Source organism: Egretta garzetta, unplaced genomic scaffold (assembly GCF_000687185.1).
Source record: "Egretta garzetta isolate BGI_Z169 unplaced genomic scaffold, ASM68718v1 scaffold56, whole genome shotgun sequence".
Taxonomy (NCBI): domain Eukaryota; kingdom Metazoa; phylum Chordata; class Aves; order Pelecaniformes; family Ardeidae; genus Egretta; species Egretta garzetta.
Genome location: NW_009260182.1, coordinates 6,398,754 through 6,417,730, shown reverse-complemented (window position 1 = coordinate 6,417,730; position 18,977 = coordinate 6,398,754). Strand labels below are relative to the sequence as shown.

At 38.8% G+C, this 18,977-nt stretch overlaps 1 protein-coding gene across 1 annotated transcript in view; it reads left to right on the top strand.

Annotated features, from left to right (window-relative positions):
- The window catches only part of ZSWIM8 (zinc finger SWIM-type containing 8), a 68,831-nt gene that overhangs the window by 14,304 nt on the left and 35,550 nt on the right, over window positions 1-18,977 (top strand). The window contains 4 exon segments of the mRNA XM_035897324.1: window positions 9,174-9,327; window positions 10,950-11,044; window positions 16,696-16,868; window positions 18,643-18,750. Coding sequence (XP_035753217.1) covers window positions 9,174-9,327; window positions 10,950-11,044; window positions 16,696-16,868; window positions 18,643-18,750 — 530 coding nt within the window.

Below are 18,977 nucleotides of genomic sequence, written 5' to 3'. Positions count from 1 at the left end.
GATTTTTGGTATACTCTTACTGATTTAAACTCTTAGTGGGTTAGGACTCTGGGATGGTATACATGTCATGCATCTTCTAAGTTTTAGTTCTTTTGTTGGTTATTGCTTAGCATTGTAAAGCCTCACCAGCTTTATCTTTCTTTTTTATGCCTCACAAAATCTTGTGGAAGTGTCACCAGGGGTTGGCATAATACTCAGAAACTTTATGATTTAAAAGATGTAACTTCAAAAATAATAACATAAAGATAAAATACATTTTAACTCAGTCTAATACTGAAACAGCAAGAGTCGAGCTGAGTTAGAGGGATCCCTCCTCTGTTAGGTGCTCAGATTCTTTAACAAAAATTGTTTTGGGATACAGTCTTTATGCTTAATGTTAGCATGATGGAGATGCTGTTTCTCCACAGGTGAGCAAAGTTAAGTCAACTATGTTTTGGTCGGATTTTTTTAGCTCTACATGCATGCAGAGAGTGAGTGTAGAAAACCATGGTGAAATGGGTTTGTCAGAAATGTTTTTTTAATAATTCAGATGACCAGAAGGGGAACTGCAAGCCTTAAACAAAGGTTTAAAATTACTGACACTTGAAAAAACCCAAACCACTCCACTCCAAATCCATGATGTGATTTAGTATTGTATTCTAAATCTAAAGGGCTTGTGTGCAAAATAAAAAATGAGTATTATTTTTTTTGTATGTTGATGTATTTTAAGGTCTGCCTTATAAACTAATTCTTGTTTCCTAAAATGCCTTAATCTCGGAGACAGAAGTTGTGGTGTCAGGATACGTTTATGCAGTCAGCCAAATAATATACATCTCTGGTTTTGAAGGGAAATGTAAATACAGCAACAACAAGATAGTTTGAGCTATTAAAATATTTTGACTTACTTGTATGAGCTGTTTGTGCTGTAGCCTTAAGCAGTTTTCAGAAATCAAACTGAGCTGAAATTTGACTCTGTGCTATGGCTTTGCTGTAGATGGTGGAGACTTTGGGGGTGAATTGGACACCATTCTGTGATAAAACAAACCTTTCTGCATTGGATGAAAAAAACCCCATGCTTAAAATGTTATTGTGATGGTTGTAATGGAATTTGTGTAGTAATAGTTGCTGCAGTTTGTCGGTTAAGCGTGAGGTTTCCAATTCTGGCCCGTAATCTGCCCATCTGGGATTTGTATTTTTAACGGGTTTTGGCTATGAATCTCATCAGTCTTATCCAGTAAAAGCTAATGAAAAAGTTCTGTTGCTTATTCATCTTCTCAACTGTTTTGTACATAAAAATGTCATTCTGTGGCTTGGGGCTGATGTAGGCCTCCCCCAATTCTTCTTTTCGCTTTCAATGTGGTGTTAATATCTCTCTGCATTTGCTACCCTGTGACATTATTCTCAGTGTAATTTCACCGCTGCAAAATGGTTGTGGGATTCAGACAGAGTTGTATAACTCTAGGTGGGGAAATAAGAGGTATAAGAAAGTCTTGTAAACACAGATCCCATTAGGGTTTTAATACTGTTAGTAAGCTTGCGGGGGTAGTAGCAGTGGAGGAGGAGGAGGAAGAAAACTGCAAACAAGAGAAGCAGACATGTTCCTAAATTTAAAACAGAATTATTTGATAACTTTCCTTCCTGAGAGTTCTGCGCTATTTACAGGCAGTAAGAAGGGTAACGTGCAAATTTAAGATGTGAATTACATGGACAGAAAAATATAACCAAGTAACCCTGATAGTTCTTTTTTGTTTGCTTTATCCTGTGGGCAAATCTATGTACTAGTGATTCAAACTGAATCTTGATTTGTCCTCTGGACAAATTTTTGCTTGTTTGTTGATCACTTAGTTCTCTCTAGGGCTGTTTTCAGTTATTAAAAAAAAAAAAAAAGATCTCTATATATGTGTGTGTGTGTATATATATATATTTTTTTTTTTTTCATCTTGCACAGGGAGAATATCATCCTGCTGTACAAACCTAGTGGAGAAACCCATGTTTGTAGAGTTTTTCCTGTGGCTAACTTTGCCTGAAATACCTGATGATTGCATTACAGTGCCCTGCCCTTGCTGTTTTTTCTAGATCAGTTTAGCTGCACTTGCAAACCTGTTACGAGTCTGTGGATGTTTTAAAAAATACAAAAACACTGAGAGAAAACAAACCCAAAGGAGCCCGCAAGTCATCTTTTCTAAGCAAGCTTGATTAAAAATAAGTTAGCAGCAGGGTCTGTAGCATCCTTTCTCCATCACTTGATCCCTATTCTTGTCTTACCTAACCTTCTTGGTCTGTCACAGCATGTGAAAAACTTAGAGATTAATTCCACTAAAGGCATTTTTCTGGAGTCTATGGTTCTCCATTTGTTGTTGCAGCTGGCTTTATGAATGCTGAGGTGTTTTGCAGGGAATTGGTTTGGAATGGGTAGCTTCTGAGAAACGAATAGCTGAAACTTTAGTCTGGCTTGGTACAGCAGGTGTTCCAGTGTAAAGGAGTCGCTTATTTTCTTAAGATTGACACTGTTTGAAAAGTCAAGGAACCAGGAACATGTATCTTTGCATCGGTTTCCTTAATCTGTAAAAGGAAAATAAACTCCTATTTTTTAGCAATACTGTGGTTTGCTTGTTTTTTACAAGGAACGTTGTGGGTTCTTTTTCCCTCAGGGTAGGATGGCGTGGAATTATTAATCTGAAACAGAGGAATGCTAACTCAAGACAACTGGGAGTCAGTACTGGAATATTACACCGTGTCTTCAGCTTTTTGGATGCTTCATTCTGCACGTAGTCAAGCTAGACCAGGACTGGGTGTGGGGGCAGCTCCTTGTGTCCGTTCAGCTGTCAGGGTCTGGCATTGCAGAGTCTTGGTTGAGTTTTGGGGTCCTCACCTCTCGGCTTGTCAGTTTGGTTTCTTCTCTTGTATTTGGGGCAAGAAAGTTAATCCTTGGTGCCTGTTCAGTACTTGGCATGTCTGCTGGGCTACCATAAGAGCACCCATTAGCTCCAGTTGTTCTGGAGCAATCGGTGATGTGTGTGTGTATGTGCCCACTGTGAACACCACTGAGACCAGCTGTGTGGTTTGAAAAGAGTACAACCATTTTGGCATGAGTATTTAAAGGTGAATACTTCTATTGTTTTAAGTGCTTGTATGTTCTCTCTCTCTCTTCTCTGCCTTCTAAAATTACGTTAGCTATTTTGGTTGCTTTTTTTACATTAAGTATTTCGTGTCCTTCTGGAGCTCAGTGGCTGTGGTTCAGTAATTCGTACGTTCCAAGTTTTACAGGCACAGACTAGAGTGACTGCAATATCTCTTCTAGTCAAGTGGAGAACTTTTCCTTTATCTCTTTGCAAACGTAGCTATCCTGTTCATGTCTGCATCATGAAGCTTACATTTAATTGTACTGCGTCTGATTTACTCCCAAGATTGTAATCCCAAGACCATTCAAGGATGCTTTTGATATTCCACCATTTCTATGTATTCTTATTTCTAGTGTGTTATAATGTGCTATATTTTTTTTATAATGTTGCCTGAGGTTTGGGAAATTATATGGGATGGGTATTAGCTACCCATCTCACAAGTCTGTGCTTGAAAGCCACAAGCCAGCAAGTGGACAGAAATGTACCCTTACTGCTTACATAGGCTGCAAGTGTATTAGTTCAACACTTCTTGAAGATATTCCCTTTCTGATGACTTCGTATAGCTGGGACCTACCTGGGCAAAATGTTAATGTGACAGAAAACTGACTGGTGGTGGTGGTCGTGTGTCTGTGACCCATTGAATCAGTTCTGCTCTTAATTGAATTCCTCTCTGAAAAGAGAACTAAAGTTAATGAGCCTTGTGGGTGGAGCTTTGGATGAGAAATGCATTTAAAAGAAGAGAAAATATCTTATTTTCAGACTTTTGCAACATGCTTCTGTTACATACTATGTATCTTATCCTCAGTTCAGAGGTGAATTGTGTTTATTTTTAAAAATATGTTACTTTTTACAGGATGCTGATTATGCGGTAAAATGGAAGAAGAACAAGTAAAGAAGTATAAATAATGGCTTGAATACCTTGGATCTAATTTATTTGAAATGAAGAGTAAATTTTGAATTAAAAAGCTTACGCTTCATTTTGCGATGTTCAGCTTGGGAAACTGTTTTTTTAAGTACATTCAGAGCATTCACCTCAGAGTATTACAGAGTTCGAGGCAAAGGTGAAGTTTTCTGATGTTTGTTGCAGAGTTTGAGACCTGAAGGAATATATTGCTCTTGCATGTAATTCTTGAAGACATCAACTCTGAGAATAAATTCCTGGAAAGGAAAAAAAGAACAAGAGAATAAAGTAAAAACAGCAGCAGAATTTTAGAAGGAAATGTACAAAAAATAGAAAACAATAAGAAACCAAATATTTTTGAAGAATTTTGAATTAGGTATGTTATGGTTAAATGTGATGCTTGCTCTGCTTGCCCGTATTTGAGAGTTCTCAGCACTTTTTGGTTTTAAGCAGTATCAGAGAGAGAATATGTCACTGACTTAAGTCAAGGGGCATTTTACTGATAGGCACTTAACTAAAATAAAACAAGCAGAAATGCTTAAAGTGCGTTCTACAGTAACAGAGTTATCTTTCTACATGGCAATCCTGCAAAAACCAAGGTGATATTTACCATTTTTTAAATTAGATTTGTAGAACAGGTTTTATAACACCCCCACATACCTACTTCACTGGTCAAGATTGCACTCTGCTTATTTCCTGTTAGTTCTACTATTCTCACTTCAGCTTCTGATATCATATCAGAAATGCTTCACTTAATTTTATTCATCTCCTTGTTCTGGGTATAGTTGTATTACTTTGTTCTGTGCTGTTACGTTTTGGACTGAAGCCAGCAGGAAAGGTGAAGGGAAATGTGAGGTGGGGACCAGGGATAGCTATAAAATCAAAGCTATAGACTCCTCTCTAAAAAGATAATGCAGCTTAACATGCCGTTTTTCTTAAAGTATATATAGCAAAAGCGATGTGTCCTGTCTTTGCACTGTCTTATCTCTTGCTGTGAGATTTGTTCACTTGCATTTGTATTCATTCACTTGTACATACAGTTTATTTTTAGAGATGTGTGTCAAATGAAAGTAACCTAATGGAAATAATGTAATTAGATAACAAATACATTCAATGCTTGGCCCAGTTGGTTTTTCTTCCAGTTCCATTTTTCTTTCAGTTCCATTTAATAGCCCTTTGGTATTCTCATGGCTCCTATTTTGCTGATTATTCAGGCAGTTTCTTCTCTATCCTGTCTATCATGGAAACTCCATTATTGTATGGAAAGAGTAACAGCTCAGTTTGAACATGATCTGGTTTTATGAATAACTGTTGGCTGTGACTTGTTACAGCCTACCCGATACTAGGAAAGGTTAAGCAATGTGGCTACACATGCATTCCTATGTCAGTGAGCCCTGCTGGCGCAGAAGTTGTTCCCACTGGTGAAAATGCATGTTTGTGTGCATAGCTTGTGTTGGCTGTTTTGGGGTTGGGGTTCTTTTGTTGTTGTTGTTGTTCTGGCAGGAATAATCATGTCTGTGCTAAAGTTTTAGTTGTTATAAAATGGCTATAAAAATTGAACCTATGATTCACATAGAACAGTAGCAAAAAGCTGTGTTCCATGTGCCAGTAAATAGATGAGATGTGATTTATTCAGAATGGTTTAGATAATGCTTAACCCTGCCTCTTAGGTAGGAGGTATAGATTAGATGGCCTCTCAAAATCCCTTCCTGACCTGGGTTTTGCTAGTCATTTAGCCTGTAAGTGAGAATTTTTTGACGTTGCTTATGCTTTGCCTGTGTCTTTATTCTTCAAGACTTGATATGCTTCCTTTGTTCTGCTTGGGTCATCATGTTTGCTTCCCAAGAGGAAGCAGGGATTCTTGCTAGTTTTGCTTCACAATTTAAAATGGCCTTCTCCCTTGGATAGATTTATCTTGCAGATTTGTCAGTTTTGTATTACAACATTGATTTCATTACTGTATCAATTTTGTATTAAATTTGCAATCTCCTTGCTGTCCTTATCTTTGCTTTCTGAGCAGAAGTTGTGATGCTTTCTCCTTTTCTTTTGTTAGCAGACTTACTTTCTTTTCTTGCTCAGAATATATTTATTATAGTACCTGAGAGTACCTTTTGTCTGTCTCATTGATAATACTTTTTGATATAAGTAGGTATGAATCCACCAACCCTGGATTTGTGTATCTAGAGATAAATTTTTTGAATGGATCTCTCTTTGTTTAGGACTCAAAGGAGAGTATTCAGAGTCTAATTTAAGCACCTAACTCAGACTGTCCAGCTGGCTTTACAGGAGGCCTAATGGGAAAAGACCCTCTGATGCTGTGAGTCACATCCTTGATAAACGTTTCTCTCACCTTGGCTACATAGGGTACTACCCCCTTGAAACTTAGGGAATTTTAACTTCTTAATTTTAGTATTTACACTGTGTGCCAAGTCAGCTACTGTGAATTCACCTGCCCTTAAAGTATCATTGAAAAATTATTTTATACTTTTCCATTATCTCCTATCATTTCTTTACCATGACTCTTTTTCTTTATAGAAAATTCAGCATTTTAGAGAGATGCATGGTCTTATAGATAAGGTTATTGCTTTTTTAGTTTATTTTTTTCCCCACCGGTTTTACTGCTTTCACCTTATTCTGAAAATGTCTGAGCTGTGTGCTGTGAATGCCTGACTGTGGGTTATGATAGGTATGCCAGATAATTGGCCACCTGTCTTCTGCTGATTACTGCTAATGCCATACAGCTGATGAATCACTTAATGAGTTCAGTGCAAAGTCAGCCTCTTACTTTAGTTCACGGTGTAAAACTGTTAAGATCAAGCTGGCTGACTTGCACTGGAGCAGATGAGGAGGGCTCATGTTGTCTTCCTACTTGGAAGAAATGTTTTCTCAGGAGAGGTAATTTCAGTAACACTTCCAAAAGTATTTTTCTTGAGCTAGTTTAGATTAGCTTGAAGGAGAACAGCCATACTATGTAATGGAGGGATTGGAGGGTAATTGCAATGATTGTACTACTGCTCCTAGTACCAGTACTACTCCACTAGTACCACTGAGACCTGGTAACTGGTTGCATGTGTTTCCTAGTCCATTGCAACAGTAAAGTAAATTATTTTTAAGAGTAAGGTGTACTGATAGAATAATAAGCAGAATGCTTTTGCCTTTGCTGCTTTATTGTCAACTCAGTCTGTCTTTAGCATTTCTAATCTGACCTTCATACCTAGCACCAAATCCTTGTAAAAAGGAATACCATCCAGGCTGCAGGCTTGTAGCTTTTTGAAGAATGTGCAGGCATTTCACGCGGTACTGAAGACTTCTTTTGAGTCTTGTACCTTGTAGAGGTTGTTTAGATGTTATCTCTCTTCTAGTATTGTGTAATGAAAGACTTGGATAAAGTGCCTCTATCCAAAACATGCAGTTAAAACCCCAAGAAATATTTCTCCTTTCATTGCTCAGAGTAATTTTAAGTATTAAAGTGCCTTCATTTGGACCTTCTGTGGTATCTACTACTACTGTAGTAGCAGCAATGATATTTGACTACGTTGCACTAATTAAAATAGTAAGGTTTTTTAGTGACTAATTAAAAATAGTAATTTTTTTTAGTGACTTGATGAAAGCTTTACACCTGTTCTGGTTGTCAAAAGTGGAAATGAGATGACTTTTCTGCCAAAATCTTGTTTATCTGCTAGCTGTAGAGAAATGGACACTCCACTTCTCCATTGTTGTTCATTTTACAATCTGCTGCTCTCACATTTGTGGATGGGATTGTAGCACTGTAAAACTGAGGCTCTGCCTGTAACACAGAGTAAAAGTCACTAGTGATGGAGAAATAATCTTGATAGTAAAAGGCTGACTCTATCTGGAAGAAGTGAATGCTCCCTAATGAATCTAATTTCACTGCAATCAAAAAATGATAAATGTGGATGTTTGAAAACTGTATTTTCTTTCCATATTTATGCAATCCTTCCATTTGACAGGTCTGCTCAGTACTGGGGGAGATGTTGGCTGCTTTGCTGTGTGCATGCACTTTCAAAGCCCTCTCCCTTGCTATCTGGTTCCCAGCTGTTCGGACTGGAGGGCGTCTCTAGGCAGAGGGTGAGAAAACGCTTACTGACATCAGGGCTTAAGTTTTCCTTTGATATGTTGCCTGGAGGCTGGTGGGGAGGGAAAGCTGAGGGCCAGATTGGTTTACATTCTGGCTTCCAGTGGTGTTTTAGAAGCTGGTTAGGGAGGTGAAGAGTCATAACATTGAATATCTGAAACTGAATTAATTAGGCTCTTGGCAACAGGGCTTGGAAGATGGGGAGACCAAGGCTGCTGTAGTGATGGATCAGGAGTGATCTCAGTAAAGCAGTGAGGTGCTTGCAGATAAGACAAGTCTGGCATTTTGTAGAGAGTGTAATCTAGCTCAGAGCGAAGCAGAAACATAAGGCTCCCATAGCCTGATGATAAGAAATCTTAATCTGCACTTAAAAACATAAGAAGTGGAGCTAGTCTGGTAGAAAGGTGGTGGTTAAATGTATTTGTATAAAGCTCTTGGTGCCTTCAGTTAAGACCCTCATGGGCTTAGTGTGGTCAGCACTGTACAAACATGTGAATTCCCAGTTGCTTCTATAAAGAACTTGAAATATAAAGACAGATATCATACAGAAGGTGGTGGTGAAGGGAATAAAACAACAAATACTAACTGAAATTAAAATCTTGTAAATCGCCGAACACTCAATGTTGCCAAAAAAGTCAATGCTAGGGTTCCTGGATAACATTTCCGTTGCTGTCTTGTGCATATACACTGTAATAGTTCTTCTCTGTGTAATCACCTGGCATTCACAGGATGTTGCTGCCATATTCTAACAGAAATGTGTGAAAAATATTTGGTTACCTTAAGTCTCACTAAGTGGTTTCAGTTCTGTCAGGAGACAAAGTTCGAGTCACTGATATCTGCTAAGCTAATGTAGCTCTCCTGTGTACCCATGCCCTAGGGGGCTGAAAACAAACATAAAGTTGGCAGGCAATTCTTCAGAAAATTTCTGTGCTGCCTTTTACTGTCTGTCAAAATTGGTCCTTGAACTTGGTGAGATAAGAGAGGAAGTAGAAGAGCTCCCTGCTCGGATCTCTTTAGCCTTTCATGAGTTTTGTTCTCCGAATGGCTAATTGCATTTTGTTTCTTGTCTTGCTAGATGGGCTGGTGATCCCATTGGTGGAACTGTCTGCAAAACAGGTTGCATTTCACATTCCATTCGAGGTGGTGGAGAAAGTTTATCCTCCAGTGCCTGAGCAACTGCAGCTTCGGATCGCCTTCTGGAGTTTCCCAGAAAATGAGGAAGATATCAGGTAATGAATACTATTTCTGTTTCACTGACAATTAAGGAGAAGTTCTGTTCACTAGAGGAGAATTGTTGTCCATTTGATGTCCCATATATTTGCTGCTTCTGCTGTTCTCCGGTGTGTTTTGTAATACATGGATGGGTTGCTGTGGAATATGCTATGATACGAGGTTTTATTTTGGGGTGAGCTGCCCTGCATATGTCCCCAGAAAAGCACATGCACGTGAAGGTTCTGTGTGTAAATGATAAAGCAATGCACCCTTTAGTTTGTTTGACAGTAACTTGTTTGTAGAGTTCTGTCCTTATAGAATCATAGAATTGTTTAGGTTGGGAAAGACCTTTAAGATCATAGAGTCCAACCATAAACCTAACACTGCCATGTCCACCACTAAGCCATGTCCCTAAGCACCACACCTACATGTCTTTTAAATACCTCCTGGAATGGGGACTCCACGACTTCCCTGGGCAGCCTGTTCCAATGCTTGATAACCCTTTTTTTCCTAATATCCAATCTAAACCTCCCCCAGCGCAACTTGAGGCCATTTCCTCTTGTCCTATCACTTGTTACTTGGTAGAAGAGACCAACACCCACCTCACTACACCCTCCTTTCAGGCAGTTGTAGAGAGCGATATGGTCTGCCCTCAGCCTCCTTTTCCCCAGGCCGAAGAATCCCCGTTCCCTCAGCTGCTCCTCATAAGGCTTGTGCTCTAGGCTCTTCATCAGCTTTGTTGCCCTTCTTTAGGCATGCTCCAGGACTTCATTGTCTTTCTTGTGCAGTATTCTTTCCAGTTTGAATCTGTTGCTTGAGTCAGAGCTTTAACTGGGCTCAGAAATAGCTGGGGAGGGCTTGCTGTGCAAGCCTTTCATTGGTGCCAGTAGGAGAATCAGAATTTGCTGAGTACATCAGTGCTCAGAGTGGATACAGGGAGATGACTATATTTCTTATGTTTCCACATACGTAGTCAAAAACTCTGTCCTTTTAAATCCTTTACTGAGGTATTTTTGCTAGCTTTTATACTATAGGAGGCCTACCCATGTAACTGTGCATTCAGAATTTTGCTGTGAAGTAGTGATACTGTGCTCTTTTAGAAAGAATCATCCTGAAAGTTCTTAGATGCATTCCCCTAATGTTCTGGTATCAGATAGGGGAGGTAATGTCAGAAGTGCTGATGTAATTAGTAAGATCACCTGTGGGGGAATAGAGCAAGCCAGCTGGTTATACGTGTTCATTATTCCAATGAGCACAGATGTAAAAAAAACCTCACGTGAGCATGCAGGTAACTCATCTAGAAGTACAAGAAGTTTCTACTGTGGCACACTAACATTGGACCTTGAATTTACATTATACTGTATGTAAAAGCTTAATTTTATGTTATGAATGAATTTGTATTTCAGAGCCTTAGGTTGAAATTCCTAGAAATGCAGTGTCTATACACAAAAATCCAGTTAGGAAGAGGCTAACTATTTTTATGGTTGAATTGTAATGGAGAAGTGGCAGAAATGAGCTGGGCTTCATCTTAAAGACGAAGATAGTAAAGATTTTTCAAAAGCCGTGTCAATAAAAGGATAATAATGTGAAGTTTCTCAGGAAAAGACTGATCTTGACGTGTTACGTGTATCTCTTGCAGATTGTACTCGTGTTTGGCGAATGGCAGTGCAGATGAGTTCCAGCGAGGGGAGCAGCTCTTCCGGGTGAGGGCTGTCAAAGACCCTCTCCAGATAGGTAAGAACATTGCAGCTCCACGTCTCTAGATATTTCTGATTCCCAAAACCATATCTGTAATGGGACAGCAGTGGTATGACCATGTCTCAAAATGAGCTTTTCTGGCATCCTAGACTGAACTCCCTGCCACATACATTCTTTGTAATGTCTTGAGCTAAATACTGTGTTTATTTCAGCCTCGATCAGCTCAGCTGTGAAACTGACTGAAAAGCCAGAAATGTTCTGCAAACTAGATCCTTAATATGTCTCTGTTTTGGATAAAAATGGATAGAATGCCTGTCTCCACAATGCTTAAATTCCTTATTGATAAAGAGAACTTGGTTTTCTAGTGGTCTGATCAAATGAATGCCTTGCCTAAAGTTCATGTATGGCAGAGAGGAAGTTTGCAAGGTTTAATTATTCTTGTAGCAAAAGAGTTGTATTAATAATCCAGTTACTCATGGAGTATATTGGCAGAAGGAAATCCCTGTTGCTGGACAGCTGGTTTTACCACTTCTCCTCACTTATCTTGTTCTTTTTATGTCTCCTGGTTGTAGAAACTAATCTTATCTTAAACAAAGAATTGGACTCTGGATTTTTCATTAAATCCTTTGAAGTAAAGAAGAAAATTGAGTTGGCTTTTCCAGTGACAGCTGTTAGGCAGGAGGGCATTATGTGAAATAAAGACACTGGTATGTCAAGGTGGGCCATGTCAATTGAATGCAGATGTGTTGTTTTTTCTGCAAGTGTAAGCTTCAGAATTAGAATATTAATTGGCATGTGGGAACTGAGCTTGGTTGTAATAAGAAAAATGATAATATAAAAATGTTAAGGAAGAAACTTCCTGTATTTTGCTGTGATGAGGGACAGGGACTTTTATGGGCCTGTTTAGTTCTTAGTACCAGTAATACTTAACCCTCTGTGATCAGTGGAATGAAAAAATTTAGGTAAAGGACCCTCAAAAAGGGAATAAAAGGGGCTTGTAATGTAAAAGTTTGGGGAGAACGAAAAGAGGAGGAGACAGTCACTGAGATACGCAAATTGCAAGAGACTGATGAACTGTTATCTGAATAGAGGGTAAAGCATCTGAAAGGATTTTACCCAGTCTGTTGTCTACTGTAATAAAAATAGCAAGAATTCTTGGCAATGGAAGTGAAGTACTTCCTCATGTGTAAGGTATATTGACTTGTCAGTGAGACCAGATAGTAATTTTCAAACTTCAACGAAATTGAGCTAAATAGGATTAAGCTGACTTTTGAGTGCATTCATAAGCTCTTGATGTCAGGACTGAAATGCTGAGAGAGGCCTCTAGGGCATCTGCTGAACTTCAGGAAGGCAAATGTTTGAGAGACAAAATGAGTTAAAATGTAACTGGCTGAAATTCAGTAATTCCTGGGACTTTCACAATGGAAAAGAGCAGAATATTTAATATACAGCTCTAAAAGTGCAGTCAAAACCTGTTTCAGTAATAAAAAAGCAAGGAGGTGTAAAGCAGGGTAAATGAACAAAGGCAAGGAATATTAGTGCAAAACCTGTGCTTGGGGGAGGAGGGGAGGAGGAGGGAAAAAGAGGTGGTGGTGAATGATACAGGGGAGGAACTTCTCGAGTACCCATATAGCAACTGGGCTTCTTGACAAAAGATTGTGTGTGGAGGGGAAGGAAGTAACTTTGTTTAAATAGTAACATTGTTTCCTCATCAGTAGAGGAACTTTATCTAATGGAGGGATTTTTATTTTTTTTTTTCATGAGTAGCAGCCCAGAAGTTGGGCAGTACAGATGGGGTGGATGTAATTTCAGTTGTCTACTCCAAATGATTTTAAGGTGTGTTGTTGCAGTTTGGAGTTTCCTATACTGTCATGGGAAAAGAAACGCAGGAAATGAAGCCGCCCTTGAGAGGGGACTTGATTTGGAGGGGGATTAGGTAGTGCATTATGAAATCGTGATCAGTAGGACAAAGCTTGAAATGTGCTCTGTGCTCTTTTTGTCACATTTCCCTTTGCAGTATATGATTTTTTTTTTTTAAAACATAAATGAGTGATCTTAGTCATCTTGTCCACATGCAAATCCATTTCCATAATTTCTGAAGAATAGTCCCTATTCACCACATTCCAAACCCCCACTTTTTTTACAGTGTTCTACTATACGTATGTGCAATGAATTGGTTTTCGTAGGCCTTCTCCTGCACATTCCCTTTGTAGCAGCCATATACCCACCTCCTCGCACTGAAGATGTTATTGCTGTTCTCAAAGAGGTGTGCTGTAGTTGCTGATTCCAAGGGATGTTTTTCTATCATAGTCTTAATTTCTTTTTAACAAATGAGGAAGGTAGCAGCAGGTTCAGTCTGGATTCTACTTTGTATCTCATTGAACAGTGCTTTGTAAGTCTCCACTTTTTAGAGATTCTCCTGTCTTGGTTTAAACCAAACAAATGTCAAAAATTGCCTTGCTTTCATTCCTGTATAAAAGCTTTTTTTCAGCTCTCATTTTCCCATTTCTGTTAGTCCTGAGAAAGCCAGAGAAAAAGTTCTTAAATTCTATGCAGAGGTGTGTTTGCTGTCATTGTTACGGGTGCATCAGAACTACCAAATATCAGTGAAGAAAGCTTGGAAGTTGTATCACAAGAATTATTCTTAGCAGGGTGTTGTTAACTCATAGGTCACTTAAATCTTTTCATTCTGGTTGCTTACTGAGTAGCTTGGGGTATTACCAATTTGTGCATTTCCACCTGAAATTGTGAGGACTAATAGGACCTCAGACAAATTAATGAACAGACCTGAAATTGCACAATAAATTAGTTTAATGACAAATATTAAATGCAAATGACATTGACATAGCTATCCTAAAATTCTGAAAACTGGATTTTAACCAGTTGAAAGAAGAAATGCATACATTTCTTGTGGATACTTTTCCTGAACCATTAAGTTTCAGGGGTAGAGCAGTGAGAATGATAAGGTTATGGACTGAAAAAGAAGCCATCTCTATTTTGTAGGACCTAGTCTATCTAGACAGCAGTTGATTAGTTCCAGCTTTTACATTTGCTCAAACCATGTGTCTTAAGTATCAGAGAGGACAGTGTGCTGCTACCCCCTCTTCACTATGTGATAAAACCTGCTTCATGGGTGCAGCAGATCATCCCGGGGCTCTCTGCGTAGCGAGTATGCTGTACAGTGCATGTACCTGACAGATCTTCTGAAGCATTGGTGCTAGCTGCTCGACAGACTTGTTCTGTGCCTGAGTAGTAAAGCTGGTGCTCATAAGAAGTGTAAGATGCACTTGCTGTGTAGAAAAGCATAAGTGCTTTCACAGAAGCACTAAGCTTGCTCTGTGCCCATAGGGCAGTTAAGAAAAATGGTGGCCAGGGGTTGAGACTCCTGGCAGAGCAATTCCTCTGGCCCACAGCTCATTCTTGCGGTCTTCTGGGAGTGAAGCTTGCCAAGAATAGGGTATAGATCTTGGTTTTTTTCTGGTGGGCTATATGCAGTTGCAGAATGAATTCTGCTGGTACAGACGTGGTTTTGTAATGTACTATTATGCATGGAGTAAATAAGCTGTTATCAGGTTGCACTTTGACTGTAAACAAGTAAAATTCGATGACCATTTCTTTCAACAGTAGTGTTGGGGTAAACACTAAGGACTATGGTCCCCCTTGTAGTCACCTTTTCAGTCCCTGCAGGCTCAGACTTTTGTAAGCTGTGCAGTGAACTGAATTGTGGTATTTTTCCTGGTAAAAGTAACCATTAATTTAATCCAGAATTTTTTTCCTGGTATGGTTTCCTGTGCCATCCCATAAAGTTGTTCAGAATAGCAAGGCTAGTGGTGCAAAAGAATTGGGCAGAGCAGCTTGAATTAGCAGTGTCAGTGGCAGATGTGTTCATCAAGCTACAGTTTAAGATGAAGCTTGTGATCTGTCATGCCCTTAAATTTTCTTTGTTTCTTTTTATAACTGTTCTTCCCTTTTTGCATTTAATCAGTTAACTGTCTTCATATACAAATAAAAAATTTTGTGATAGGAGCTTGATGGCAGTGTATAGCTGTGACCCGTTCTTCTCTAACACCTTTCGAATACTTTTTCTCAGTGAAACAGAATTGCTGCAATTCTAATTTGTGAGATGCTTAATTTGCTTTTGTGAAAACTAGGGCATTTTGGCATTAGTCTGAGATGCTTCTAGTATAACAGAAGGACTAGCTAAACTGTTTGGGTTGTATTATCCAAGTGTGGAACATAAATTAAAACTGTAGCTAGTAATAGGCAGCGCAGTAATTTTGTGGTGAATGCCTTCTTTTGTTTTGATTCTGTTCCAATTGCTAAAATGGCTGAAGAATTTGGGTGGCATTATGTGTACTAATCAAAATAATCACCCACATCAGGAAGAGGATTTGAATTCTGGTGAACAGGAGAAATAGAAAGGTTAAGCAAGGTAAGAGCAAGTTTGTATTGGCACAGGGATTATATTTTGAGGAAGAAATAGTGCACATTGTTTTAAATGGGATTTAGTAGGTCACGTGCATTCCTGAACAGCCTTGTTATTATAATCTCACAATATCATAATAAAAACTTAGTAGTGTGGATTTATAATGTAATTCCCTGTGCTGATTGATGATGGAGAAACTGTTTCACTCATCTGTCCCAAGCCATATTTTTTCACTTCAGGTAGATTGTTGGACTGAATTTTGGCTATGACTTTGATCCCCTTAGATGCTTTCTGTGCTTCATTGTGAATTTGAGACTGGCAAAAAGGCTGATACTCCTTGCTGCAGAGGGTCATTAACTGGGGATAGGGACCTTCAAGACAAATAGGAGATTCATGCTCCTGATGGCCTTTTCCTGCTCATAATATGTGTGCCTCTGGATAACCGTTACCTGTAGAGGAGGCTGCATTATAACTGCAACTGGTATGCATTGTACATGAGTTTACACAAAGCCAAGCCTCATTAAAGTTCTTTGTCATCCTGCCTGAGTTAAGATTCATAATTTAATTGTTTGATCACAGATTAAGGGGACTGGATTCATTCAAGTGTTATTGCTGAAATTTCCCTTTTCCATAGATTTTAGACTAAGCAAGAGGGGTTTTTTGTTTTCTGAGTACAAGGTTTATAAAAGTGGGATATTCACAAAATTGCGAGGAAGTACATAATTTATGAGAAACGGGTAGCTTCTGAAGCCACAAGGTGATAGTAAGTGTTCAGGTGTAAGTGCTGCCTTCTTTAGTTCACTGTAAAATTGTGGAAGTTGACTGACTTGGAATTCTGAAGAAGTCAGGTCTAGCCTGTTCTGCACCTTTACCAGAGTTAATTAACGTAGAAATCATGCCTAAAATATGTGTAGTCTAGCTTTGACCCTGTGATCAAAAATCCACACTTCTCAGTGATGGCTTTATCCAGTTCTGCTTTTCTTTGTTTAATATTAATAGAAGTAAATATATAAATTAATATATTAAAAGCTGGTATTTCTGAACCTCTTATAGCATGTTATGCCTCTCTGCTAATATTCTGCTGTAACTGATTGGGAGGAAACAAGTGCTGGAGTCTCTAGATCCATGTCCATCCCTATATGGATGTTGTTGCTAGACACGTCATTTCACTCTTTAAATGGCACATACCTAAATTTCCATGCTACCTGAATCTGGCTCCCAAGCACCAGAAGAGTAACTTTTGACTTTTGAATTTTAACAGGTTTCCATCTGAGTGCCACTGTGGTACCCCCACAGATGGTGCCACCCAAAGGTGCATACAACGTGGCAGTGATGTTTGATCGATGCAGGATCACGTCATGCAGCTGTACCTGCGGAGCTGGGGCCAAGTGGTGTGCTCACGTCGTGGCGCTCTGCCTCTTCCGGATACACAATGTAGGCCTTTAAATACAGTTCTGCTCTCCCCTAGGCATCTTCTCTGAGTGTCTCCTCATTACAGTTTTATGCAACATGCACTCTCTTTAGGGAAATTGTTCTTGGCACTCCTTTTGGTTACAGATTGTGCAAATGTGCGCTCACAGTTGCAGTCTGCAGAGTGAATTGTCTGAGGCTCTAAACTGCAGAATGTCCTTTGATAATGTGCAAATTGCTGAGGGTAGATACAGAGTCCTGGCTGGCCCCTTCCCGTTTCTCATTTAAATGCTAGAATTACTCATTCTTTCTTCAGTTCTGCAAGGAGTGAAAGGTCACCAATAATTAGTCTTTTATTAAAAGTCTTTGTAAATATGGGATTTGAGAGCTCTTTCTTTCGGTTGTTGGATCGTTCAGAGTGCAGAAGGAAAGTAGTTTTGATCACTGTTGGCCTTTATGTTCACCAGTTCATTTTAACACGTACTGCAGCAGACAAGTGTCATTTTGACTTGTAGATTTCAAACAGTCAATTAAGTTTATGTTTTTATTTGACTGTTTGTATTCTGTGTGGCCTTGTATAGAGTGAAAAGTAGATGTTTCTTATCCCAACCAACTCCAGGTGAAACTGCATAGAATCAACATGAAATACACAGGTTGAGAGTTCAGTCTTGCATACAGATTAATTTCCTCAGTCTTTGGCAAGCTGAGAAATACATCTTAAGGAAGGATTAAGCTTAGATGATTGAAAGAAACAAGAATTTCTGCTGTCACAGTACATTTTATAGCTAACATGCTTATGATTAACTCCAGATTCTTAAATAAGTGCTAATAACCTGCTGAAGCTTGTTAATATTTCACAATGGACAATTGTAATAGGCTTAAATTGATACTCTTGTGAAATCATTGGAATATTGGTGTGCTTTCTGTACTTGGGACTGGAGAGTTGGCAAAAAAATGGGTTCTGCTTTGATTTATTAGTTCCAGGTTTAAAAGGTGGGTATAGAGAGTGAGGATAGGAAACAAATTTTCATTTATGTTGTTTAGACTCAGAAAGTTTGGACCCCGTGTAAAACAAAAATAATTCGTTCCCTTCCAATCCTTTCTTCTACCTGAAAAATGATAGCGAAAGGATTTTCAGGTTTGTATATACTGATGGCTGACGCTAGCAGGTTACAAGCCAAGGTGTATTGCTCTGTGTAGACAAATCAGTATTAGAAGCATCTTTATTATCAAACTGCTCTTGCCTGTTTCCAGGTTAAATTTGAGGTAGGTGCCATTTGGGCATTTCTTATTCTGTAGAGTGAAAAAGGTTAAGAAACTAGTGGTGAGGTTTATTTATCGTCTAAGTTGTTCTAAGATATGGAAAGAGTCTGATTTTAAGACTGAAGAAAAAACCTCTAATGAGATAAATGAAGTGGTTGTGATTCTGTGAAACAGCCCCCCACAGAGCTGGTTGGTTTGCCAGAAGCTTAAAGTATAATGTCCTATTTTAGAGGTTTGTTTGTGAAATCCCTGCCAGTATTTGTGCAATTGCTAGCAACAACAGATCTTAGGCACAGCTGTTAAAGCAGTTTCCTTGAAAAGAAACTCTTAAAAACAGTCTTTATAAAGCCTAGACAGCTTATTTGCATCTTATCTGCTACACACCATGTAATTAAGAAAAAAAAATTGTCCATCAAGACCAAGCACGATATGCATCAGCATAGCTACTGTTCATGACACTTCATCCATTCAGTGGACACAGCTTCATTAAGTCTGACCTGTTAATAGCAGTTTGTATCTCCTTTTCTTCCTTCAGGCATCTGCGGTATGCTTACGAGCACCTGTTTCTGAGTCCTTGTCTCGGCTACAAAGAGACCAATTGCAAAAATTTGCTCAATACCTAATCAGTGAACTTCCACAACAGGTAAATGGGGACAATCCATCGGACTGACTTTTTGTTAAATTCAGTTATCTTTATTCTGGGTCAATTTATATGATGTCTTTTGTTGCAAGATAGCCAGTTATGCTGTTCAACTGTGAGTTTCTGGGAAGGCTTTCAGTTCTCGCCCTTTTCAGGTTTGCCATTCTATTATTTGACAATTATCTATTGCCAAGTAAAAGATTAGAAGTGTCTTAAAAGGAGAAAGAAGA